Source organism: Capra hircus, chromosome 1 (assembly GCF_001704415.2).
Source record: "Capra hircus breed San Clemente chromosome 1, ASM170441v1, whole genome shotgun sequence".
Classification (NCBI taxonomy): domain Eukaryota; kingdom Metazoa; phylum Chordata; class Mammalia; order Artiodactyla; family Bovidae; genus Capra; species Capra hircus.
Window position 1 is genome coordinate 125,145,212 of NC_030808.1, and position 26,782 is coordinate 125,171,993.

At 40.6% G+C, this 26,782-nt stretch overlaps 1 protein-coding gene across 1 annotated transcript in view; it reads left to right on the forward strand.

The window, feature by feature from the left end:
• SLC9A9 (solute carrier family 9 member A9) overlaps positions 1-26,782 on the forward strand; it is a 651,206-nt gene that overhangs the window by 516,033 nt on the left and 108,391 nt on the right. Inside the window, exon 14 of the mRNA XM_005675475.2 lies at positions 13,616-13,695. Within this exon, the coding sequence (XP_005675532.2) occupies positions 13,616-13,695 (80 nt within the window). The remainder of the gene's footprint in view (positions 1-13,615; positions 13,696-26,782) is intronic.

The window sequence follows — 26,782 nt, forward strand, 5'->3', positions numbered from 1 at the left end:
CTCCTGGTTAGGATTTTCACAAAGCATTTTATCTCATGCAGGTCAACTAATCCCTTCTCCTACTTTGAAGCAAAGCTTTTGTCTAAGTTTTGTCCTTCTCCTATATCTTTTTCTTTAAAAGAAAAGTGATACAATAAGAAAATTGATCAAAGAAAATTCTTCATCTTCTTCTAACTAACTGCCTAATACTTTATAGTTACATGTAATTATTGGTAAGATTATCTGCTAGCTTAAATTTTATCTTTTATAATTTAAATGTGTTTTATTTTTGCTCATTTACACCATTGTCAATTTAGTAATAATTCTTACCTGAAAATACTTTTAATCAGTTGAAAGTACTTTTTGTTGTTCTTAGAAAAATGAGATATACCACATAATACAGGAAAAATTGTACCCAGTAGCCAAGTGACAAAGAATCCAACTGCCAATGCTGAAGACGTGGGTTCGATCCCTGGGTCAGTAAGATCCCCTGGAGAAGAAAATGGCTATCGATTCCAGCATTCTTGCCTAGGAAATTGCATGGACAGAGGAGCCTGGCAGGCTACATGGGGTTGCAAAAGAGTCAAACATGACTTGGCGACTAAACAACAGTGAAAAGTGCATGGTTATTTGGGTCTTCGGCAAGCTTTTTACATCTTTGAATCTTAACTTTCCTATCTATATAACACAAATGATGATAATGTCTACTTCTCCAGGTTGTTAAAACAATCAAGTGAAATTATATTTATGAAGACTACCTAACTTAATCTCATTAAAACCATCTTATCTCATAAACAATTTGACGAAGCAGCTTATACCACCACATATGATAAAATAATAGTGAAATATTTTTAAGAATTTTAAAATTCAGTTTAAAAGATTTATAAAAGCAGGGAGATGAAAACCAGAGAAGTTAAAAAAAAATCATAAATAAAAGATCATAAGGTCCTATATACTTGCTAAAGCTGAGCCACAAGTAAGCTCGTTGGTAGCCAAAGAGGGGGGAAAGGAAGTAATAATCAGCAATATACTAAGTTAATATACTTAAAAAATTACACTCACTCCCCAAGCTGTACAAAACTTCACAGACCACAATGCTTTAAAAGAATTTTCTCACTTGAGGCTTCCTGTAGAGGACACGTAAGGAGCTGTCTAATTTCCATGTAATTTGCACGGTTTCTACTGCTCTTCTGCTGCTTAAAAATAGTTTTAATTTTAAGAAGTGTCCTGGAATTGTTCTTATTCATGCTGCTTGACTACTAAGATAACTACATTTCGGATAAAGGTTTTCATCACACTTTGCAGTAATTTTTATTTTCAATGTCAAGTACAGGAAACAGCGGGCTCAGGCGACAAGTAACAAACCGCAGTGCCTGTGCAGCTGCCATTTAGCCTGGACAAAGTGGGTTTGGGGGACTTTTCAAACCATGTGTCAAAAACCTCTAGGCCCTCATTTTGCCTGACAGCTCTTTGCTTATCATCAGCATCTGTTGCTCTGACTATAGAGCATAAACTTAATTCTTAGGAGGATTGTATTTTTCCACTCAGTTTGCATTTTATTACATTGGCCTTGCGTTAACAAACAGGTATCTTTGCACTGGTCAACTTCTGAAAAAAAGACTTTATTCTTAGTTTTTGTTCAGTTGCTCAGTCATGTGCAGCTCTTTTGCAACCCCATGGACTGTAGCTCGCTAGGCTCCTCTGTCCATGGGATTTCCCAGGGCAGAATACTGGTGCTATTTCCTTCTCCAAGGGATCTTCCCAACCCAGGGAACAAACCCGCATCTCCTGCATTGGCAGGTGGATTCTTTACCGCTGAGCCACCAGGGAAGCTTGCTTTATTCTTAACTTACCAGAAGCTAAAATTTTCAGATAATTATGGCAATTACTGATCATAATTTTGATCACTCTCAAAATCAATAATAAGCATATGTAATGACATGTACATATCCTTGAAGGAATTTCCTCTTTTTCTGTTTCTGGAGAGTAAAATAGCCTTTGGAAAGCATGAACTTGCAGCTGCGACTACCCACCCCCCCGTGTCACGATTTTCCTTTTTGCCCTGTAACACCTTGGAAGTGTGAATGGTATTACGTTCTTACCCATTACAAACCCAGAAGCTTTAAAAAGCATGTTCCACATGCAGATATTAAACTTTAAATATACACTGTATGCAAATGTGCCACTTGAAGAAATGAAAGGTATTGCAACTGTGAAATTTATTTCTCTTAAATGTAAAAAAATAAAAATAAAAACACCCTCAGACAAACTTTCCCCCTTGACAGGAAGTTTTCCTTGTACTTGATGCTGTGTCCTTGGCATCACAAGCCTTACAGAAAGGATGAGACTCGTTGGAGCGCCATGCCTGTCATCTTAGTTCAATAGAAAATTCCTGCTACCCAAGAAGGGGCACCACTATTGCTTCTCTTTTTCCTGCTTGCTATCTTTCATGATCATCCTAATATTTGTAGAGTGCTAACTATTGTTGTTAACACTTCTGAATATTAATACTTCAGCTGTGTTAACTCATTTACCCAGATAAACGTATCAGTTCAGTTCAGTCACTCAGTCGTGTCTGACTGTTTGTGACCCCATGAATCGCAGCACACCAGGCCTCCCTGTCCATCACCAACTCCCAGAGTTCACTCAAACTCATGTCCATCGAGTCGGTGATGCCATCCAGCCATCTCATCCTCTGTCGTCCCCTTCTCCTCCTGCCCCCAATCCCTCCCAGCATCAGGGTCTTTTCCAATGAGTCAACTCTTCGCATGAGGTGGCCAAAGTACTGGAGTTTCAGCTTTAGCATCATTCCTTCCAAAGAACACCCAGGACCGATCTCCTTTAGAATGGACTGGTTGGCTCTCCTTGCAGTCCAAGGGACTCTCAAGAGTCTTCTCCAACACCACAGTTCAAAAGCATCAATTCTTCGGTGCTCAGCCTTCTTCACAGTCCAACTCTCACATCCATACATGACTACTGGAAAAACCATAGTCTTGACTAGATGGACCTTTGTTGGCAAAGTAATGTCTCTGCTTTTCAATATGCTATCTAGTTTGGTCATAACTTTCCTTCCAAAGAGTAAGCGTCTTTTCATCTCATGGCTGCAGTCACCATCTGCAGTGATTTTGGAGCCCAAAAAAATAAAGTCTGACACTGTTTCCACTGTTTCCCCATCTATTTCCCATGAAGTGATGGGACCAGATGCCATGATCTTACTTTTCTGAATGTTGAGCTTTAAGCCAACTTTTTCACTCTCCTCTTTCACTTTCATCAAGAGGCTTTTTAGTTCCTCTTCACTTTCTACCATAAGGGTGGTGTCATCTGCATATCTGAGGTTATCCTATGGGTAGGTGCTGTTATTATGTTTGTATTTTAAATAAGGAAACTGTACACAGAGAATATAAATAACTTGCTGAAGGACACATAGTGAGAAGAGGTACAATTCAAACCCAGGTAATCTGGTTCCAGAACTTCCACTCTTAATGGATGTGTATGCCTCTGTTCATTCATTCATTCATTCATTCGTACAAGCCACCCATGTCAGGCAGGCGTCTAAGTGTGAGGAGGATGCATCAGTTACCAATTCAAAGTCTTCACCCTCACAGAGCTTACACTCTAGTGGGGGACACAGAGAAGAAAGTGGTAAACCTCTATACACTGTCAGTTCAGAGAATAATAACTACAGAGCAGGGAAGAGGATGGGGAACAACAGAGGAGAGGCTATGGCTGGCTTTCTTTCTGAGGAAGTGGCCTTTGGTTAGACACCCGAACAATGTGCAGAAGTGAGATGTGCACGTAGGCTCTGGGGTAAACGGGCCAGGCAGAGGGAATGGCAGGATGACGTCACAGTGAGTTATGGTGTGCTCCATACACCGCAGGCATACCATGTGGCTGGAGCTGAGGGAGCAAGGTGGAAGCAAATGGAGAAGGAGTGGGAGAGACCAAGAGGGGCCAGATCACTGGCCATGGTGGTGGATTCATTTCATTCTATGTGTGATGGAAGCAAAAACTTGCAGGTTTGGAACTTAAACCAACTTTTTTAAAGACTCATTTTTCTTCCATTTCCAACTCTGCCAACTGTTGTTGTTATTTAATTGCTAAATTATCTGACTCTTTTGCGACCCCATGGACTATAGCCCTCCAGGCCCCTCTGTCCATGGGATTTTCCAGGCAAGAATACTGGAGTGGGTAGCCATTCCCTTCTCCAGGGGATCTTCCCTTCCCAGGGATTGATCCCACAGCTCCTGCTTTGGCAGGTGGATACTTTACCACTGATTAACAATTAACTGTCAACAATTAACAAGGAAGTTAATTTTCTTTTCAAATATAACTTTATTTTTAACACTCTGCTTATGCCTCTATGTGCTCTCTTAAGGCTAACTTCCAATTTTATTTTTGCTTCTGAAAATCCCTTCATTGAAATTCTGATTTTGGTTGTCATTTATGCTTGTGTGTAACCTGTAGATCAGTTCTTGTCACTGTAGCTTAAGGAAGTCAAAGCAGAGCTGAGAAAGGTCCAGAGAAAGGCAGCTTCAATGAGCAGAGGGAGTTTAAAAGAATCAGGATTTCTCCAGCAGAAATGACTAGCACAACAAAGGGCTACAACAAAGTGTCTTTAAAAATATGGAGCATGTGAATCAGGTGAACAAAGACCTGTGTGCCAAATCCCAGAAAACCATAACCTAGAACACCCTTAAATCTGAAAAAGCTCATTTGGGGAAGAATAAAAGTACTTGTTCTTCTGCACAATTGACACTTAGTACTCAGACTCATCTGGAGTTACAAGACTGGAAATACAAGTAGGTTCAGGAGGGAAAGAGATTCATTAACAGATGGTAGGGTCATCTAGTCATTAAGTAATATTTAATTTTACCTTGTAAATATTTTCTAGTATTTCTAACAAACTTATAGGAAACAGAATAAAGATTCCCACAAGTATGTCCCTCAGATTTAACAATCATCAATATTTTTTCATACTTGCTATTGGAGTTGGCCTCATAGAAAGGGAATCCCATGGTACATACCAACAAATATTTCAGAAATAAAATACTAGCCTCTAAAGGGCATCACTGACTCAATGGACATGAGTTTGTGTGAACTCTGGGAGTTGGTGATAGACAGGGAGGCCTGACGTGCTGTGATTCATGGGGTCGCAAAGAGTTGGACATGACTGAGCGACTGAACTGAACTAAAAGAGCTTTCCTGATAGCTCGGTTGGTAAAGAATCCGTCTACAATGCAGTAGACCCCAGTTCAATTCCGGGGCCAGGAAGATACCCTGGAGAAGGGATAAGGCTGCCCACTCCAGTAATCTTGGGCTTTCCTTGCAGCTCAGCTGACAAAGAATCCACAATGTGGGAGACCTCCCTGGTGGCTCAGACGGTAAAGCGTCTGTCTACAATGCGGGAGACCCAGGTGTGATCCCTGCTTTGGGAAGCCTCTAAAATTGATCTGATCCATCTGAGAGTTTTTGTTTGTTTATTTGTTTTTAATGTTATTGCAACTAATAGTTCTGTGAGAAAAAGGTAAATGACTGTTTCAGAGTAAGTATCTTAGGTTTTTCTGGGGCCAACACTGAATTTATTTTGATTTTACTTACTCATGCTTATACATTGAAAAGAGTACAACCTACCCACTACTATTTTTACTGAGTAAGACTAAATTCCACGTATATACATATATGTCTTACCTGCAGATTCTATAATTTCGTGCTCTAGAAACCAAAAATAATAACAAGGAAGAGGGAGCAGAAGATGGTAGCTACTATTTAGTGATTAGGCACCATGTATAAAATCACATTTAATCTCTAACTTGACCAATCAACATACATATGATAAACCTCACTTTTTTAAGAATAAAGCTTTTATTTAGTTAGTTATGGCTGCACCGGATCTTTGTTGCTACATGGGCTTTCGCTAGTTGTGGCAAGCAGGGGCTACTCTCTAGTTGCAGAGCACAGGCTTCTCTTTGCAGTGGCTTCTTTTATTGGAGAGCATGGGCTCTAGGGCCTGTGGGCTTCAATAGTTGCTGCAGAGGGGCTCAGTAGTTGTGGCACATGTGCTTAGTTGCCCAACGTTATGCGGGATCTTTCTGGATCAGGGATCAAACTCATGTCCCCTGTGTTGGCAGATGGATTCTTAATCACTTGACCACCAGGGAAGTCCTAAACCCTATTTTATAAAGGATGAAATTGGAGTTCCAAGAATTAAACCAACTTTCCCAAGACAACATAAAAATTCCAGCCACTGCAACAATACCCAAACTCAGCTTCTGGTTCCACAGCTCATGAAACTGTTGTTCTCAGCTTACATTGTTCTCTGCTTGGACTCTACCTCTTCACACTACCATTGGGAAAGGGCCTCCTGGGAGAACAAAAGAAGAAGATAGGGCTCATTTCATTTGTTTTCCTTCTTTCAAGGATCACAGTCCTTTGCTGCCTGAACTCTATTACATATTTATGGTACCAGTTATTCTATCAGCCATTATGTATTTTGAAAATAGTTTTGTTCAGGGAAACATTGTTCTGTTTCATTTCGTTTTCAGGCAAAAATATAACACTCTGTTCAGTTCAGTTCAGTTGCTCAGTCACGTCCAACAGGCTTCCCTGTCCATCACCAATTCCTGGAGCTTACTCAAACTCATGTCCATAGAGTCAGTGATGCCATCCAACCATCTCATCCTCTGTCATCCCCTTATCTTCCTACCTTCAATCTTTCCCGGCACTCAAATCACAAGTCTAAATGTAAGACCCTTATCCTTGCTATGGTGTTTGTGATTTGGAGTTCTGTCATTGGGGGATAGCATGAGCTAGGATCTTCTTGTTCCAAAGTACCTTTTCAACTCCAGTGCCTTTTACATGTAGAACTTATAATTCTATTAGTAGTATGTAGTTGTATCAGGCTTCTACTGCTGCACAATAAATTGTCCCAAAAATTAGTCGCTTGAAATAACAAACATTTATTACCTCACAGTTTCCATGGGTCAGGAATTTGAGAGCAAATTAGCTGAGTGTTTCTGGTGCAGGGTCTCTCCTGAGGTTGCAGTCAGGATTTCAGCCAGAGTTAGTCATCTGAAGGCTCGCCTGGGGCTGAAGCATCCACTTCCATGTTGGCAAGAGGCCTCAGTTCCTCGCTAACTCTTCACGGAGACTCAGACCCTTACCATATAGAGCTCTCCACAGAGCTGCTTGAGTGTCCTCACGATATGGCAGCTGACTTCCCTCCAGTGCTTCAAGACAGACAGCAAGGAGGAACCCACAATGCCTGTTTATGACCTACTCTTGGATATCACCATCCCGTCTGCTCCATTCTATTGATTAAAAATGAGTCACTAAGTATGGTCCACACTCAATAGGAAGGGAAATTAGTCTCCATTTTTTTTAACTCATGTCTACTATTTATTGGACAATTTGTGAAGCACTATGAAACATAAGGCTTCTCCTGGAAGCCCTCTGAGGTAGGTATTGCATCCACATCTCACAGAGAATACAACAGTTTCAGAAAAATAAGCCACTTGCCCCTGATCACACTGCAAGGGAGAAAGTCTCCATCTTTTAAAGGAATAGTACCAAAGAGTTTGTGAATATATATTTTTAAATCACCAAAGTATTATATTTACCTGAGCCAAACAATTTATTTTCACTGAATTAACTTGAATCTTTTGTACAGACAAAATTATTTTTGAAGCAGTCCCCATCCTTTTTTTGTGGTAGTGAAACCATGAGTTTAGCCCATCTGGTCATATATCTGTGTTGTCTAAGTTTCCTCCTGGCAGTTTTATTCATCCTTGTCTGATTGTTTCCTTCATTTTTTTTCTCCCTAAGCATGTATTTTCTGACTATACCTTCTTGGGAACATTTATGAATTTATCATGGTGTGGGAAAGGTAGAAATGTTTGCATAAAATACTTTCTATGTGGAGGCTAAGAATTAATTTTACTTTTTAAAACATAAATTTGAAAAAAAAATTTCCTTTTTCCCCTCAACTGTATATGCCCACCCTCTTTAGAACCCAGAAATCTTTCCCTTTAGGGACAGAGACTCTAGTCCTCTCCTTGATTATCATAAAATCAAGGCAATAAATTTGAAATTATCACATGAATACATTCCAAACTGGGGGAGATGGTAGGGCAAAAGTACTGCTATCAAATTCCATTCACACTTACTACTGGAAAAAGTGCTCTGGAACCATAAGGAACCCTACAGACTTATTATGATAATCACCTGTCATTGTTATCATTCTGTACAACCTCCGTTGACCTTAGTATTGAATACGAAATCTTGAGAAATAGAAAGGAAAATCTTCTCTCTCTTAATCCGCTGAATCCCCATGAAGTGAGGAGCAATCCCATAAGATTAGCCCAGAGCAGAGGTTCATCTGGTTCACTTAGCAAAGGTCCCTCGTTTGAATATTGATAGAGGAAAGTATTTACATTGGCTTAGTTCTTTCTCACTAAGGTTAATACAGCAAACAATCCCCTCCTGCTTCAGTGTCTGGTTTTCAAAGATTTCTTGCCAGAGCCTTTTGTTTTCTCTCAGGGATCCAAATAAGCATAAAACAAAGAGTACCTTCATAATTTTCCTCTTGCTTCCTCTCTAGGGTGTTGCTAGAGGGGTCACTTAAAAGACAACTACTCACTCCCTACTGTGTTCCTCCACTTCCCGATCTATTCCCTTGTTTAAGGAGAAAAAGGAAAGAGATCAAATGCCCCGGTCATTTGTGCATTTTCCCAGAAATAGAGGATAATAAAGGAACCCGAAATTGCACATTTATCAAACACTGTGCCTCTTAGAAGTATCAAGGGCAAATAAAAGCTAAGAAGATTCAATGCCCTTGAATCTCCAGTTCCCATTTACAGCTGTGAAACATGAGGCTCAGAGTTGGAAAGTGTATCATTATTATTGAATGGGAGACAGTCGAGAGAACTCAAATCTTGGTCTTCAGTTTCTGGATCCTCTGCTTGTTCCAACATGTGTGCCACTTCCTCTCTGGCATCCAAGAACTCAGGAGAGAAGATATATTGCTAGCAATAAAGAAAATATCACCATGTTCCAGATTTTTCTGATGACTGCTCACATCCATTGTCCTGGGATGTGATCTGATCTCAGCTTCAGAATAATCTAGGTAAATTGATGCTACCTGCTGTCCTCTGCCCATCTGGGCCCTCCCAGGCGCTTGCCCTCTGTGCTGCCTCATCAGATACTTCTCATGTTCCTGGGTGGCTGCAAAGGCTGGCCTTCCCTTGGAACATTTATCTTCAACCCCCAGTGAACAAGCAGAGCACATAGTGGACTAACTCATTTATTTCTCCTCATTTATTGATGGCCTTTCATAACCAAGTTATTAAGTCATCAATAACTTCAGAGAAATAAATGAATGGATCCAGAACTGGGCCAACAGATATTTAAGACATACTCTGAACATTTTATCTCAGATCAGCAGAAAAAGTCAATGCTGGGTCCTCAGTGGTATTTTCCTTACCTGGAAACACATGTTCTATATTTTATTCTAATGGAACCCAGTTTATTTCTCCACAAAGTAGTGAAATGACTAACATCTCCAGTATCCCAAGTAAATTAAAGTTTGAAAAATAGATTATAAGTGTTAACATTTTTTCCCAAAATACCATCTAGTATGTGTTGCTCTCATCAGCTGGCAAAAAAAAAAAAAAAAAAAAAAAGTTCTGGAAGATTTGCCAGAAATAGATTATAAATTCTTTCAGGAACATTTGTAAGTTCTGATATTCCCCCCAGGAGATAAACTAAAATGAAAAGGAGATGGAAAAGGGAGTGAAAGGCAGGGAGGGTTTCTAAGACCCTGAGAAACCCCTGAAATTTAGGAGTCTAAAGAAATTTGTAACACTAAAGTTAAGTTTCTATACAGATACTTTCTGACATGTCAGTGGTTCAGCCACCTGAGAGGAGCCATGCATTTTCATTTTGTTTGGGGGTTTATACAGCTGCTCTGTCTCAACCTTGGGTTGAGACATTTGCTCTAGTTTGCTCTTCACTAACCCCAGGACCCCACGATAAGAATCTTGGCTACTGCTGAGAAGCCACAAGTGTGGCTGGAAACCTCTCTGTGCCACAGTTGCCTCAATTTCCTCATCTGTAAAGTGGGAATAATAATATATAAGCAGCACTTTGAATAGTGTCTGGTACATGGTATCTGTTCAAGAAGTGTCAGCTGTTATTGTTGTTGTCATTAATGATAGATAATACAGTATTTTCCATATGGTTAGGACCTCAGAAACCAGTCAATCGATTTTCCTCAATTCATTTTACAGACAAGGAGACTGCAACCCAAATAGCTTATCAAGCAATGTACATTCTTTTCAACATTTAAAGGCTGAGTGAGAGACCAGCAGAAAGAATATCATCTTTGTTTTTTATTAACTTTTTATTTTGTATTGGATTATAGCCTATTAACAATGTTGTGATAGTTTTAGATGGAGAGTAAAGGATACTGTCATACATATACATGTATCCATCCTCCCCTAAACTTCTTTCCCATCCAGGCTGCCACATAAAATTGAGCAGAATTCCCTGTGCTATACAGTAGGTCCTTATTGGTTATCCATTTTATATATAGCAATGTGTACATGTTGATCCCAAACTTCCTAACTATCCCTTCTTCACTCCTTCCTCCTGGCAACCAAAAATTTGTTCTCTAAGTTTGTGAGTCTGTTTCTGTTAAAACATCATCTTTGGAATCCATGAGTCATGCATTCAAATTCTAGCTCTGTAGCTTGCTCGCTGTGTGACTTTGGACTCATCTCTTCTCTTTGAGTCTCACTAGATCCTCACTTGTAAAATAGGTATAACACAACTTACACTGATGGATTGTTGTGAAAACTGAAAAATAATGACTGAAAAAGTTAATGACTGGATAATGTGACCAACGCACTACCTAGGAATTCATGAGCATTCCATAGCTGAGGGCTATTACTGCAAATGTCATTCAACTGGGCTACTGCAGAGTGGGGGCTAGAAGCCTGGGCCCCTAACTGCCAGCTAAGCTCACCACTGTGCAGCTCACCTTAACTTAGAAACAAACAACCAAATAAAAAAAACAGAAATTTGCTTAACTCCTTTCTATCAGTTTTCTTCAATGACTATCTTGTCATCAGTGGATGTTCAGTTCAGTTCAGTTGCTCAGTCGTGTCCGACTTTTTGCGACCCCGTGAATCGCAGCACGCCAGGCCTCCCTGTCCATCACCAACTCCCAGAGTTCACTCAGACTCACACCCATTGAGTCAGTGATGCCATCCAGCCATCTCATCCTCTGTCGTCCCCTTCTCCTCCTGCCCACAATCCCTCCTAGCATCAGAGTCTTTTCCAATGAGTCAACTCTTCACATGAGGTGGCCAAAGTACTGGAGTTTCAGCTTTAGCATCATTCCTTCCAAAGAAATCCCAGGGCTGATCTCCTTCAGAATGAATTGGTTGGATCTCCTTGCAGTCCAAGGGACTCTTGAGAGTCTTCTCCAACACCACAGTTCAAAAGCATCAATTCTTCGGCGTTCAGCCTTCTTCACAGTCCAACTCTCACATCCGTACATGACTACTGGAAAAACCATAGCCTTGACTAGACTAGCTATCAAAATTAACTATGCCTCTTGATGGATTAAATTTGTAACTCCTTATTGTTCTTAAAATAAAAAAAAGAAGAAGAAGAAAGCAAGCAAGAACTCCCCAGTGTTGGCCCAGAGCTTTTCTACCTAGTTTAGTTTAGGGAGAACAGTTTTACTCTCCCAGCTGTGCCCCAGCTGCTGACCTGTTTGAGAGATGGTGACTCAGAAACAGCTTGCAAATGTTCCAAGATGATGAAGAAAACACTTAAGTATAGCAACAACTTTGCAAATCTGACACCTTTTGCAGGGTAGAAATAGGTAGAGAAAAGTTCAGGGAAGAATGGAAATTGAACTGGACACCCTGGTTTCCTTTTACTGGAAATGTAATGAATAAATTCTAACTCTAGATAACAGGGCATGGCATTCCAGGTGTATCAGAAAACAGATCTATGGAACTCAAACATCCATGGAAAGATCATGGATGTCCCACTGAGGAGCTGGGGATGGGGCATGTGGTTAGGTAAGTTTGAGAAAAGCTTCCCTCTCAAAAGTTTACAATGCTCACTTATAAATGAAAGATTCTAAAATTTTCTGTAAATAGCAATCCTACTTAACATGCTCAAACCCACCTTTTCCTGAATGATTAGCACAGAATTTCCATCAACATCGCGTAGAACAGTGGCATGCTAAGGAATGCTATTTAGGAAACTGTTCAGTGTTGGAAATCAGAGATCTTCAACCACCAATGAGAAAGCCTGCCAGTTTGGGTTTTCATTTATTATTGAGTTTCTGTTTCAATCATTTTAGACAGAGTTTAGATGGCTACCTAGAAAGGGATCACACTTAAGCTTTCTTACATCCCCATTTTGTTTGTGAGGCATGGCACTGAAGCACCTGCTGTGACATGTGTTTTGAAGCAGAATACAGCCTTTTGTGTTCAGTTATGTATCATCAACCATCAGTGGTACTGTCTGGAGAGGGGAATAAAAAGTAAATACATTAAATGAAGCAAATTAACTTAGATTAATCTAAAGTCTGGCTTTGGAGCAGCCAGTGGTTTGTCACTGTCTTCCATGCATCCTGATTTCTTGAGAATGTTCACTTTCTGGTGGACTGTGAACTCTTGAGACCATTTGGAGATGGAAACCAAGGGTCCAAACAAAGCAATGAAATCCATTTTAATATATAAATGCTTTTAATGATGGAGATAACTGCAACTGATTGAAGTCCGGAATTTTCTTTTCTTAATATGTGAAATGGGATACAAAGAAAAAGATAAAATGTCACTGAATCTCCTTCATACCACACTGCAATGTTCATTATCATCTACCTGTATAAAGCTCACAAAAAAATTTTCACCTTTTCCCTTTTTCTCACTTTTTTATCCTCTACTGTTACATAATCACCCACCAAATGCTTTCTTTTTGTCCTTCTTAATTCCTTTTCTTTGTCCCTCCCACTGTGGTCCTTTTGGAAAAAAGACGGGAGGCAAGGGGACTGGGAGATAAACACATTCAGTTATTATAGGCTTCTTAACAAGAATGTCTATTTCAAAACTTCAGAATTGAAGGGAAAGATATCAAAAAATTAACCAGAGCCTTTGGTAGTGATCTATTGAAAAGAAAATGAATGAAAACTAGTTTAACAATGATTAGACTGTTAGCCCTTTAGTCTTGACCTTTTGGTAAATCATAGATAAATACCATCCAAATTTGACAGAAGTAACTGCCAAATTCCCACAACAGCAATCTGACAGAAATATCATTTTTATTGGTGTCAAAAAAGTGGCATTTCTAAGCTGTTTAATAAAACAGGGATTATTAAGAAAAGTAAATGTTGAATTATGCCACCAGAGTCTCATCCATATGGCAAGATCTATGAGCTAATTGCTTGGCAGCTGCTTCTCCATTTAGATAAAAATGCCTCTACCTGGAAAGTTGTTTTTTAAGTGGTTTAATTTGATATACAGTTAAAATATACTAAATACATACTATATATTAATGTTGATATGTCAGTATTTTATATTGATCATTTCTCTAATGACTTCTTCTACTGTCCCTTCTCCAGGAAGCAAACAATTTGGGTAAAAGCACGACAAAATCAGAGAGTGCCTGGCTCTTCAGAATGTGGTATGGCTTTGACCACAAGTATCCTTTGATAATGATCAGCTTCCAGATCCTTCTATATGGCAGAGATGAACTTTGAGCACTTCATCACTGAGGTATGTGCCTCTGCTCAGCAAGAAACACCAAAAGGTAAAGTGAATTTGTGACCAAATTTAACCGAAAGAATGATTTCAAATAATCAAAATGTATGTCATTTATACTCACGTGTTGCGAAGAGCTAACGTGAAATCTCTCAGAAACAACTGAATTTGGTGTGTGTGTGTGACAATCTACAATTTCCTAACGCCAGATGACAAAATCGTGGAGTCTTGAAAAATGGACCTATTTTACTGTTCATCCCTTTGTAAAAATATCTTATTTCTGGTGCAGTCGGTCAGGATGACAAAGCTCCTTCACCCCTCTGCTAGGAACCCATTTATCTGTTTTTGTTTCATGCTGTAAAAAATGAAAGGGAAGGGGGAGAAGGAAGAAGGAATGGTCCAAGGAGAAGAGAGTCCGGTCATCACACTGTGAAATAATACTACTTTGTTTTCCAGGAAACACTAAAGTTTTTTTTTTTTTTTTTTTTCCCTAGTCAAGGGCAGTTTTAAAATTCTAGCAATCAGTGTAAACATAGTGGCTCAGATACACGTTGCCATGTGACTCACAGGGCTAAGAAGTCAGGCCTGGAGGGCTTTGCCATTGTGAGTTGCAGTAAGCGGTCCATCTCTAATCCCAGGCAAAAGCGCCACAGAAGAAAGGGAAGAATTGCGCTGAAAATTGAATGTGTTGGGTCTTTGTAGTTAGTTTTCCACAGTCACAAATCCCTCTCCTTTCAGGGAGAAAATGTCAGTCACTGGGTGATTTTAAAGCAGCTTGGCAGTGATTTAAGCCACAGCAGATCAGTGGGAGAGGAAGAAGAATTAAGAACGGGTAACAGAAAGTCAAAGAATAAGATGAAGAAGAGGTAAAAGTGGAAAGGGAAGAGGAGGCGAGAGAAATACAGGAAATTCACAGCAGAAAGGAAAACGAATTAGAGGACTGACTGTAGAAAAATACAAGAGTGACTCGAATAATCAAAAGTAAATCAAGGTTAAAATTAGAAAGCAATTCTGGGAAAGTAGAGCATCCCAAGAATTATGAAATAGAGATATGGAAGGTAGAGGCTTTCTGAGATTATGGTTTTGTTTTTCCATATTCCTGTTCTCTATGGACAAATACCTTGTCTTGCTCAATCTTGAGCTTTCACGGACAGTGTAGGCTGCCTCCACCCTAAAAGTGGCCCATCTTGGCCATTAAGTGCCTCCAGGAGGTGCTGGTACCTCATTAACCATTCACTGGTCCCTGGCTTTTAGCAGGTTATGCCGGTTTATGTTCCAGGTTGTGTTTCTTCTAGAAATATATTTCCCCTGCCATTGCTTAGGTATCAATAACCAAATTTGTAAGAAGTTATAAAAATCTGGCTAACGAGTACATATCATGGCTGCTTGGTTATGACAAACGTACGGTAAGATAATGGTTTGGGGTTCCTACACCCGATATCTGACTTGTGTGAACAGAGGCTTCCCCATCCATCCAAGCAATGTGCTGGATACCAGCTCAGTGTCCTACAGCCTGACTCAATCCTGACATTGCCTCCCTGGATACAGTGTCAGATCCTCTCAGGTAAGGGCTTGGTCCCACAAGGCTGCTGCCCTCACCTCTTCAGATGCCAGCCACAAGCCCAGGTTGCTACTTATGCTTCCAATCTATCGGCTACAGGTTGGAGGTTCCATGACCTCCTCCTTGGATTCGATTAATTTGCTAGAAAACTTCACAGAACTCAGTAAAACATTTTACTTACAAGATCACTGGTTTATTAAAAAAGGATATAACAGGAAAAGCCAGATGGAAGAAGTGCACAAGAGAAAGGACATGGAACTCCCACGGACTCTATGGGTACACCACTCTCCGCAAATCTCTGCCTGTTCACCAACCGCTAAATTCTTCTCAACTCCATCCTTTTGAGGTTTTATGGAGGCTTCATTGCATAGGCACAATGGATGAATCATTGGCCCTTGGTGACTGAAATCCATTACCAGCCCTTCCCTTTTTCCCAGATGTGGGGAAGGCAGGGCTTGAAAGTTCCAACCCTCTAATCACTTGGTTGGTTCTCCTGGTATCCAGCTCCTGACCTTAGACGGGGTCCAAATGTCACCCATTAACATAACAAAGGATGCCTTTTTGCTATCATCACCTAGGAAATTTAAGGGTTTTAGGAGCTCTGAGACAAAACTAGGGATGAAGACCAAATTGATATTTCTTATCATAAACCACAATATCACAAAATGGCAAATCAGAAATTGGATAAAAGATGGTTCTGTTCAAATTCTGACAGTGTTGTAAGGAATGCTTTATGATGAAGAAAAGAAATAAAATGGAAAAAAATAACTGGGAGACAAGAAAATGAAAGTGGCAACCGTCCCCAAGTTTTATCTTAGAGCAATGACACTAAATTCAGATGATGTCATAGATTTTGTCTCACATTTCACCAGGGGATTGTTTCCATGTGATTATGGACAGACTAGCAAAAACTGAAAGCAGGCTTAACACCCTTAGTAATATCTCTTCTCATGGTAATTTGTCCTCCTGTGCATTCATTCTAGAAATTGCAGGACGACCATCACTGCATAAATATATTTTCTCTTAGAAAACAGAGCTTTTATATCCCAGTTACCCAAAGAGTAGCAAAACCAACCAACTTCCACTCTGTACACTCTTGATTTGTCTGTATTTTTAGAGATAAATTATTCTCTTGGCATTTATGCTCATTCTATTGTCCCCCCAGAACCCCGGTGCTGTACCCCCATGGACCTCATGGGTAGGCTATGCCAGGTGCGATCAGTGTACAGGTGATCTCCCTCTTCCAGGGTCAGGTTGCCTGGCTCAGGCCAAGACAGAAATTGTGAGGCCAAAAGAAATGGACTGTGCAGTTTGCAGCCGCTCAAGTTTCATTTTAGTAAAACTGCATCCTGCAAATGAAACATCATAAAGAATTACTGACAAAAGAAAAAGAAGAATAAATGAGCCTTTGTATGTACCTTTATCAGTCAGCATTCTCCGGAGAAACAGAATCAGTAAGGAGTACACACGTATACATACGTGTACCTATACACATACACGTACACATGGATTTACTTCAAGGAATTGGCTTATGAGTTTGTAAGGGTGGCAAGGCCAGAATTTGTAGGGTAGGCTCTTAATCTAGACACTCTCAAGCAGGAGCTAAGATTCAGTAATCTTGAGATAAAATTCTTCTTCCGCAGGGAAACCTCATTTTCCTCTTCAGTCCACTCAACTGATCAGATGAGACCCACTTACATTACTGAGGATCATCTCTTTAAAGTGAACTGACTGTAGATGCTAGTCACACCTACAGAATCCCTCCATAGCAACACCTAGATTAGGGTGTTGTTGTTTTTTTAATTGGAGTATAATTGCTTCACAATGTTGTATTAGTTTCTGCTGTACAATAACATGAATCAGCTATAAGTATACATATATGCCCTCCCTCTTGAGCCTCCTTCCCACCCCTCTAGGTCATCTTAGGGCACCAAGTTGAGCTCCCTGTATTATATACAGTGGCTTTCCACTAGCCATCTATTTTCCTGCGGTAGTTTTAGAGTTTGATTGAATAACAAGGTAGCCTAGTCAAAAAAGGACATAAATCTTAAGTGTCACAGTACTCAGTTCACACTCAACTATTGTCCAATATTCAGACTCAAGGAAGAAAGATCCTCAGCTCACCATCTGCTGCTGCTGCTCACCATCGGTATCAATAAAAAACAAGTCACTATTGCTCATATAGTTTTGTTTTCTTTTTTTACTTTATCATAGCATAATTAATATATACTATTGTTTTTGTTCAGTCACTGAATCATGTCTGACTCTTTTGCAACCCCATGGATTGTAGCCTGCCAGGCTCCTCTGTATGTGGAATTTCTCAGACAAGAATTCTGGAGTGAGTTACCATTTCCTTCTCCAGAGGATCTTCCTGACCCAAGGATTGAATCTGTGTCTCCTGTGCAAGAGGTATCTCCTGCCCTGCATGTGGATTCTTTACCTCTGAGCGACCAGGGAAGCCCAGTTAATACACACGCATTCCTACAAAAATTTTCCAAAAGCTACAGAAGAATAAAAATAATAAAAATTAGCATTCCATAAGGCTGAACAATGGCCGAGCACTGTGTTGAGTACTTTACATTATAATTTCATGTCACCTCCACAGCTCTGTAGGCAAGTGGGAGGGTCTAAGGGTATAATACCACACAAATGGACTGCTGACTGTGTCCACCTCTGATGAAACAGCCTGAGCTCTCTCATTCAAGAACGTTGCTGGAAGCCTATGGTGCCAAAATTGATGATTAATTAAGATTTCATTATGATTCCCTGTGGGCAGCAATTCTGAGTCATGCGATGCAAAGCAGAAATTGAGAAGGGGAAGATGTTACTGCACACCAGTGCTTTCCACTGAGAACATTATTTTGTTTAATCCTAATAACCACCCTTTCAGTTTCATTCTCACAAAGCCTCTCTTTGAGGTGAAAGAAACAAAATCTCAAAGGACTTAAATAGCTTTCTTAAGGTTCCATACCTAGTGTCAGTTCCATGGTTCAAGCCCAGATCTATCACAATCTAAAACCCATAAATACCCTTAAATGAACTTTATCATTAACAACTCTGTGTCCTTGATAGCCCTTATTTACATGTAAACCCCATCTCCATACCTTCAGAATTCACTATTAAAGCAGTGACTATTATGACTGCTCACACTGTGTCGTGCAGAGCTCACATTTCATACATTTGTTGAGTATATATGGGGTGATGCTTTGAGAAGACTCTTGAGAGTCGCTTGGACAGCAAGAGGATCAAATCAGTCAATCAACCCTGAATATTCATTGGAAGGACTGATGCTGAAGCTCCAGTACTTTGGCCACCTGATGCAAACAGCTGGACTCACTGGAAAAGACCCTGATGTTGGGAAAGATTGAAAGCAGGAGGGGAAGAGGGCGACAGAGGATGAGATGGTTGGATGGCATCGCCGATTCAATGGACATGAACTTGGGCAAACTTCAGAAGATGGTGAGAGACAGGGAGGCCTGGCTTGCCGTAGTCCACGTGGTCACAAAGAGTCAGACACGACTTAGTGACTGAACCCACACAAGGTTAGGGATCCTGGTAGGTCACCCTAAGAACACTACCACTGAGGAGTCTCCAAGTTTCTGAATCAGGTTCTCAGCTTTTCAGAGGCAGAGAGTTCAATATGCCAAAGACTCCAAGAATGGCTTAGTTTCATAGAGATGGATGCACTCTAGCCAAACTCCAGGAGGGACAAGTAGAAAGTAAACATCAAATTCCCAAATCATCATAGGTATCCTCATGGTGGGGAGGGAAATTCTTTTTTCTTTATTTCTTTACTTTTAAATTTATTTTTGGCTGTGCTGGGTCTTCGATGCTGCATATAGGCTTTCTCTAGTTGCAGTGAGTGGGGGCTTCCCTTCACTGCGGTGTGCGGGTTTCTCATTGTGGTGGCTTCTCTCGTTGTGGTGCACGGGTTCTGGGGCATGCGGGCTTCAACAGTTGTGCTCCCAGGCATTGGAGAAGGCAATGGCAGCCCACTCCAGTGTCCTCGCCTGGAGAATCCCAGGGACGGGGGAGCCTGGTGGGCTGCCATCTATGGGGTCGCACAGAGTCGGACACGACTAAAGCGACTTAGCAGCAGCAGCAGGCTCTAGAGCACAGACTCAGTAGCTGTGGTGCAGCTGCTTAATTGCCCAGTGACATATGGGATTTTCCCCATAAGTGATCGATCGATACACGGGATCAAACCCATGTCCATTGCATTGGCAGGCAGATTCTTAACCATTGGACCCCCAGGGAAGTCTGGGGAGGGATAGTCCTTCCCAGCCTTCGGAAGGGTCAAGTCACAGTCTGGTCCCTGATGTCCCTCTGGCCCCCTCTCTTCGTCTTGCTCACTGGCTCACTCGACTCCAGCCCCCATGGCCTTCCTGAGATGCACCAAGCACCTCACTGCTTCAGGGCATTTGCCCTGCTCCTCTTCCTGCCCTCTCACTTGGGATGCTCTTCTCTCAGACATTCACATGCCTCCCTCCTTCAACTCTTCTATCCAGCTTAGCAGTGAGACCTTCCAGGTTCCATATTTGAAGTAGCTGTCCCAAGAGAAGCGCTCCCTCACCCCTTCCCTGCTTTGTTTTTCACCATTATGCTTATTACCATCTGACACTGTGTGTATTTTTTGTATTTGTTATAATATTCTTCACCAACTAGGATATATCCTTTCTGGGGACAGGGAACTGAGTCTGTACTCAAGACATAGAATAGTATTTAGCACACAGTGAACACTCAATATATATTCGTTGAATGAATGAATGAATCAAGCAAGCAACATTTTCTATCCAGGGCACCTTCATTCTACACCCTGATATAACAGAAAAATCCAGTTAATTATCTGAAGTTTGCTAAGTGAGTATGAAAGCAGAGCAAGGCAGAGCAGGTAATCTTAGTTGTTTTCACCCAGGCTGCCTTTTAGCACCAAAAAGCACATCCCATGGACACCCACCTCTCCCCTCAGCCTCAGTGTCCCTGGCAGGGACAGCCACCACAGTCCACTTGGATCCCTGTTGCCTCACTGATCTCCTTCCTATGGTTGGTCCATTTTCCCTTAGGTTTAATTAGTACACCTGATCTCATCTATGCAAGCCTGGCTCTGGCTTAGAAGCCTTTGTCTGTCTGAGTGACTGTATCTTATCTCACCAATTGTGTATTGATTTTATTTGTGTACAGAAGTCAGAACTTCAGAGCTACCTATCATCCTCACTAACAATCTCTTATAATGAGAAGAAATTGATGCCCCCTTACTCAGATTTTAAGACATCAGATAAAACGGCTTGCTTAGATTCACAGTGTTACAGCTGGTGTGGGAGTCGTAGGTTGCCCCGTTCATTGGTGACTAATAATGCTGCTGGACTGTCTGCTTCCTACTGTCTCTCTGTTTTATCATTTATTGTCTCTCTCCTTAAGTATGTGTATATATTTGTTCTACAAATGTGAATGACAGAGGATAAGAATGACCTTTTCCAAAATAAAAAGGGCAGCCTAAAATCATTTTTAGCACTTCCTGAATGCTGGCAACCACCAAAAATAAGGCGTTATCCTGTGGTTGCCAACATTTTACACAGTGTAAAGAAAGCACAAAGATAACAATGGATTGGCAAGTTGACACAGTAACAGAATTACATAAAGTCTCATGGATGAAGACTTCCTTCCCATCACTGGCTTGAAATGAACTGTGCACTAAGATATTACTAACAAAATATAAGACCCATGGCAGATGTGTGGATGCTGCGGCATTCGAGTTTTCCATTAAAAAGTCTGGCAAGAAAAGTGGCAGATGCCAGACCCCCTCCTGGACAAAAGAGTGACATTGCCTTCTAGGAAAAGTCTAATGTGAACATCAGGATAATCCAAAAGGATGCTTGGAACCAGGTATTGGAATGGCATTGTAGTCTTAAAAGAAAAAAAGAAGGAAAAAGAACACGTTTCCTCTTAAAACTTGACAGAATTCATTATATCCCACACAGACATGCTTATTTTAAATCATAGGTATGAATATTGTGAGCAGCAATTTCCATTTTAAATGATGATCACTGCATTGCAGTTTTTTCTACTCTGACTAGCTGAGCATCTATGAATTATTTATTGGATTGGTACTGTGGCCTTGTGAATGACTTGAGTTTACTTCGCAAAAAACTCTCAGAGGAACAAGGAATATTAGCTCTGTGATTCCCGTTTTATAAATGAGGCAACTGAGCCCAAACGAGGGAAAAGACACCTTCAAGGTCAGTGAAGGACTTGGAGGCAGCATTCATAATCAACAAAGAGTGGGCTGTGTCCACCCGAAGAATCCACGGGTCCCTGTCCCAGGAGTCCCTTCACTGAGCGTTAATATGCGTGTGATTTTATTGTTGTAAGTGTGCCTGGCCTACAGTTGGTAATTTGACATGATAGCTTCTTGAGTAGCTCATCAAAAACTTGACCAGTCTGTAAGTAGGATGTGTTTTACTTTAAGCAGAAATCCAGAGGGATAGCAGAGGATATAAGTAAGATGCTCTTTGTTGAACTTATTGAGTGCCTACTATGTGCCAGACAACATATTAGGTAGGTATGAGGCCAATAGCAAACAAGGCAGGCAAGGTTGACTCTCATGAGGTCTTGCTTATTTGACTCATTAAAATCCGTCATAACGCCAGAGCTCCTTGGAATGCCAGGTGATCTTTAGTGCGGGAAAGAGAGACATTGGCACCAGCAGAGTTTAATGGGGGGAATTTTTTAGGGAGCCATAAATTAAAATAATTTGTCTCCCTTACTTGCAAAATGTAACCAGATACCTCCATAAGTGGTTTCAGAAAGCCCCAAAACTTCAAACGATTTGAAACAAATGTAAGCAATCGGCTTTCTGAAGACTCCCTCTAAATACATCCCTGATGGTATCCCATGTGAGGATGTACACAGCATTATAACTGCTTCCCTCCCAGGATGCTGGCTGCAGGAAAGAGCTGAGCTTCAGCAGTGGTGCAGCCAGCCCTCTCACCCAGGTGGTTAATCCACTGGGTATGCAGCTGGGTTTTTGGTCATCCTTGTCCTCACAAATGCTAATGTAGAAAGATCTTGTAGATAACCTTTGATTTAGCACTTAAGTGTAATGAAATTAAAATTCACTAAAAGAAAACACTAGCTTCCTGGATCCTTGTGTTCCTTGACTGCTTGGTGAGAACCAAAGTAGGGGGATGTTATCAGTATCTGCCAATAGCTGTCTTTGTTCAGGTCATAACTTCGCTCTTCCATAATTTCTTCTTCCATATCATGGGAATAATAAACACTATCCTCTGTTTTGGTTAAGTCCATTGGAAAAGTTGGCTAGTTATTTACTCAGCTTTGTACTGATGGCAGTTTGTTCAACCATCTCTCAGAGCCAAAACATGATTAAAACAGTTAAATAGTGCAATTTTCTTCAGACCCTGTGGCCTAAATACATTGAAGTATTCCATAACTGGACTGAAACTTTTCTGGAGTCTTGACAAGTGACTACAAGCATGACATTGTGAATTGTTGCCTGAACATGTTGCATAACCTACTGTGATTGTGGAAAGTTGTGGATCCCAAGATGATAGATAATTGAGTTTTTTACAATAATCTCAGGATTCTGTAAGAGTTTTGGCATCCTTGATTTGTTTTGCTTTATCCCCTGTAGAAGTTTTAATAATAATTCTGTTAAATGAGAATGCTTTCTCATTTTATCTTCACTGTAAGCAAAATGAAAATCTGAATTTATGCAAACAGGAAATCAGGTGACACCTCCTCTTCTAAAATAGATTCATAAAAAAAATTTCTTTAAATCCATTTTTTAAAAAAACTTTTTTTTTTTTCAAAACAACTAGTTTTATTGATTTCTGTGATGCTTAAGATGGATCTGTCTCATTGTGGCTTCTTCTTTGCCTTTGGATGCTGGTATCTTTTTTTTTTTTTTTTAATGGATGTGGGTATCTTTTTATTTATGGGTTCCAGCATCCTCTGTCAATGGTTGTTCAACAGCTAGTTGCAATTTTGGTGCTCTGTCAGGAAGAGATGAGCACAGGTACTTCTACTCTGCCGTCTTGAACCAGAGGTCCTTTTTTTTTTTAATCTTTTGAGCACTTTCTCATTGAAAAGCACAATGTTAGGCTTTCCTCTCTTCTGTTTATTCATGTATTCATTACATATTTATCAAGAGGCTACCGTAAGTCGTGTACTATATTCGGCATGAGGAATACAGCTGTTGACAAGTTCTCACAGAGCTCACATTCCAATCTGGTTCTGTTTTTAAGTTTCTGATTTACAGATATCTTTCCAGAAAATGGTAATGGTGTAAAGAAAGATAAACGTCAACATTCTACTCTTGGTTTTTATCAAATAGAGGAAGGTCTGGCTCAGGGTCAAGGTTTGTGGATTTATTGTAGCTTACTCACTCATGGGGTCGCAAAGAGTCGGACATGACTGAACGACTGAACTGAACTGAACTGAACTCACTAGTTGTGTCCTTTTAGTAATGTTATTTACCCTCTCTGGGCCTCAGTCTCTCAGCTGAGAGACAAGAAATACAAGTCCTTGCCTTATAAGTTTGTTTTGAGGATTAAATGAGTTAACCCAAAGCACTCAGCAAAGTACGCAATAATGTGAGCTTTATTATTGTCATCAGTACCTGTTGATGTCTGTTTCTCTTAAAAGAAGGCATCATGTAATTAGTATTCATTGTCATTTGTTATTTCTGGGTGACTAAAATATCCATGATCATGTAGGCCTGTAATAATTTTTAGTTGCAACAGCCACATTTTAAAACAGTAAGAAAGTCTCAGTATCCATAAACAAAAGGTTCCACTCGGGTTGTAGATCAAATGCAACTCTTCTGACTCAGTTTGAGTCAATGGACGTAGCTGGGTGTTTGACACCTCCTTGTGTTCCCTATGATGCACATGTGATTGTTTCATTTACGATTTTTCTAAGTTATAGTACTTCATCCCATAGTTATTTTTCTGGAAATGACACCATAGAGAGCAATTTTGACTTGACAGAGAAGTACAGCGATTTTTCTGCCCACAATGGAAGCTGTACAAGCCTTCAATGATAATTATTCCTCTTGTACCTTCTTGTGATAAAGGAAATCTTTTAATTGCACCTGTTAGGTGAAGCCATCATGTTTTGTCGTTAGCGTTGTAATGGTACATTTGAAGATTTCTAGGTTAGTACATACTGAATCATTTTATTAGAAATAAAGAAGAAGGAAAAAATGTTAAGGTTGACAAAAAATATATATAATTTTAATGTGGTCAGTTTTGAACTTAGTTTCAGGATTTCATCCCCATAGAGGGAAAAAGAGTATTTTGTTTAAATTGTCTTTCATTGCTACTTGGTCACTCCTTCTCAGTCGCAGGAACCAAGCCATTTACAGGCTGACGACAAATCCATGTGTTGTCTGAGACATGTTATCAGCATGAGCCTTGGTTGCTATGGTTCATATATTCTCACCGGACAGGGAGACGGAGGCCAAGTCTATTTTGCGGGTGGCAGGTACTCAGCCCTGATCTGCATATGAAGCGGCCATAGACACAGCACAAGGCATGCGGGCAGACACGGGCCTGCTCTGATGAGAGTTCACTCCACAAGGCGGATGGTGATGACGTATCCTCAGCATAGGTCACGCCAACTCATAAGTGAGAGCGGGTAAAGAGGTGTGTGTGCTGGTGGTGAATGGGGAAGTAACTGTAGGAGAAATCACTACTGTTCTTCTTGTCCTGTGGGAAAGAGTCCAGGGAGGAACTGGGATTTCCTGACATGAAATTAAACAATGGGAAGGGAAGAAGAGTATTCTCAGCAGAGGGAATACCGTGGAGGGAGGTCTTATGACAAGTGTGGCGTCAACAGCTCACAGAAGCCTGAGTAAAGCTGCCTGAAAGACAGAGTTGGGAGATGAAATAGGACGTAGTCTCCAGAGAACTACAGGGTCAGCCCATGGAGCCAAGGAGGAAACTCTTATTCCCTACACCTAGTGCAATCAAAATTCTCTCTCGCTGGGACCTCCCTGGTAGTCCAGTGGTTAAGACTTCACCTGCCAATGCAGGGGGTGTCGGTTCAATCCCTGGTTAGGAAACTAAGATGGCACATGGCTTGCCGCCAAACATACAAAAAATAACTCCATAAAACAGACGTGATGTTATAACAAATCAATAAAGACTTTCAAAAATGGTTCACATTTTTAAAAAATCTTTAGACAATTCCCTCTCATTGGTATTAATTTTTTTCCTTTGGTAACTCAGATGGCTAGCAGTAGGGTAATGTGTCACAGGCTAAAGAACCTTGAGAGTTCCTTTTCTGGCACAAAGCTGATTCATCTGCTGACAGTCATTTATCAGGTACCTACACATGTAATGCTTCCAGAATTAAATTGAATTTTACTATTTCCCCTGGAAAAAATAAATATGTTGTTTAAATTACCTTTAATCATTTTAACTAAATTTTGTTTTAATACTTCTTTTCCAGAAGAGAAAAATATATAAGTATGCTTTCTAGCTTCTTCTGAAGCCACAGAGATAAATAAGAAATGACGGTTGCCCTCAAAATGCGATAACAAGGTAGAGACAGCAGCCACCACTCTAAGAACTGTATTACAGTTATGAGCAAAAAGTATTATGGAAACCAGAGGTGTGTGTAACCAATTCACCAGTTTTGGAGAATCAGAGAATCTACATGGAAGTCACTTTGAAACCAGAGGGAGGAAAAAAAGGGGGGGGGGACCTGTAAGGAGCTGGACTGAGGATGTGAACGGCATTCTGACAATAAAACAGAAACAAACAGGGTGTGAGATGTTTGGAAAATGTTAAGCGTTTCAGTGCAGCTACATCAGTGGGAAGTGAAACTAGAGAGTTCTCATGTGGACAGATTGGGCTGGACCACACATGTCATAGTCAAGAAGATGGATTTTATCTAATCGACAGTGGGAGACCAAGGCCTCGCTCTAAGCACAGAGTCACACAGTCCGTTTTGCTATAATGAGAACTCACAGCTGTGTGGAGGGGGTGACAGGGAAAACAATAAACTTAGGACAATTCTGGACAGTTGCTCTCAAGAACACCCACCTGTTTTCTGTGTGGATGAAAATGAGGACAAGAATGTTCTTATTCTCCTTTGAAAAACATTTGGGAACACTTGATATTTGTTTTAGGGACTTCCCTGCCGGTCCAGTGGTTAAGATTCCTCTCTTGCAATGCAGGGGGCGCTGGTATGATCTGGTTGGGGAACTAAGAGCTCACATTCCTAGCCAGTGTGGCCAGAAAAACAAATAAATTATCACTACAGCCCTATAAAATAGGTCATTTAAATATATGTGTGTGTGTGTATGTGTGTGTGTGTGTTTCAAAACCAGGATTCTGTAACAATCTAGAGGGCTGGGAAAGGTTGGGAGTTGGGAAGGAGGTTCAAGTGGGAGGAAACATATATAGGTGGATGCGTGCTAAGTTACTCAGTCTTGTCCAACTCT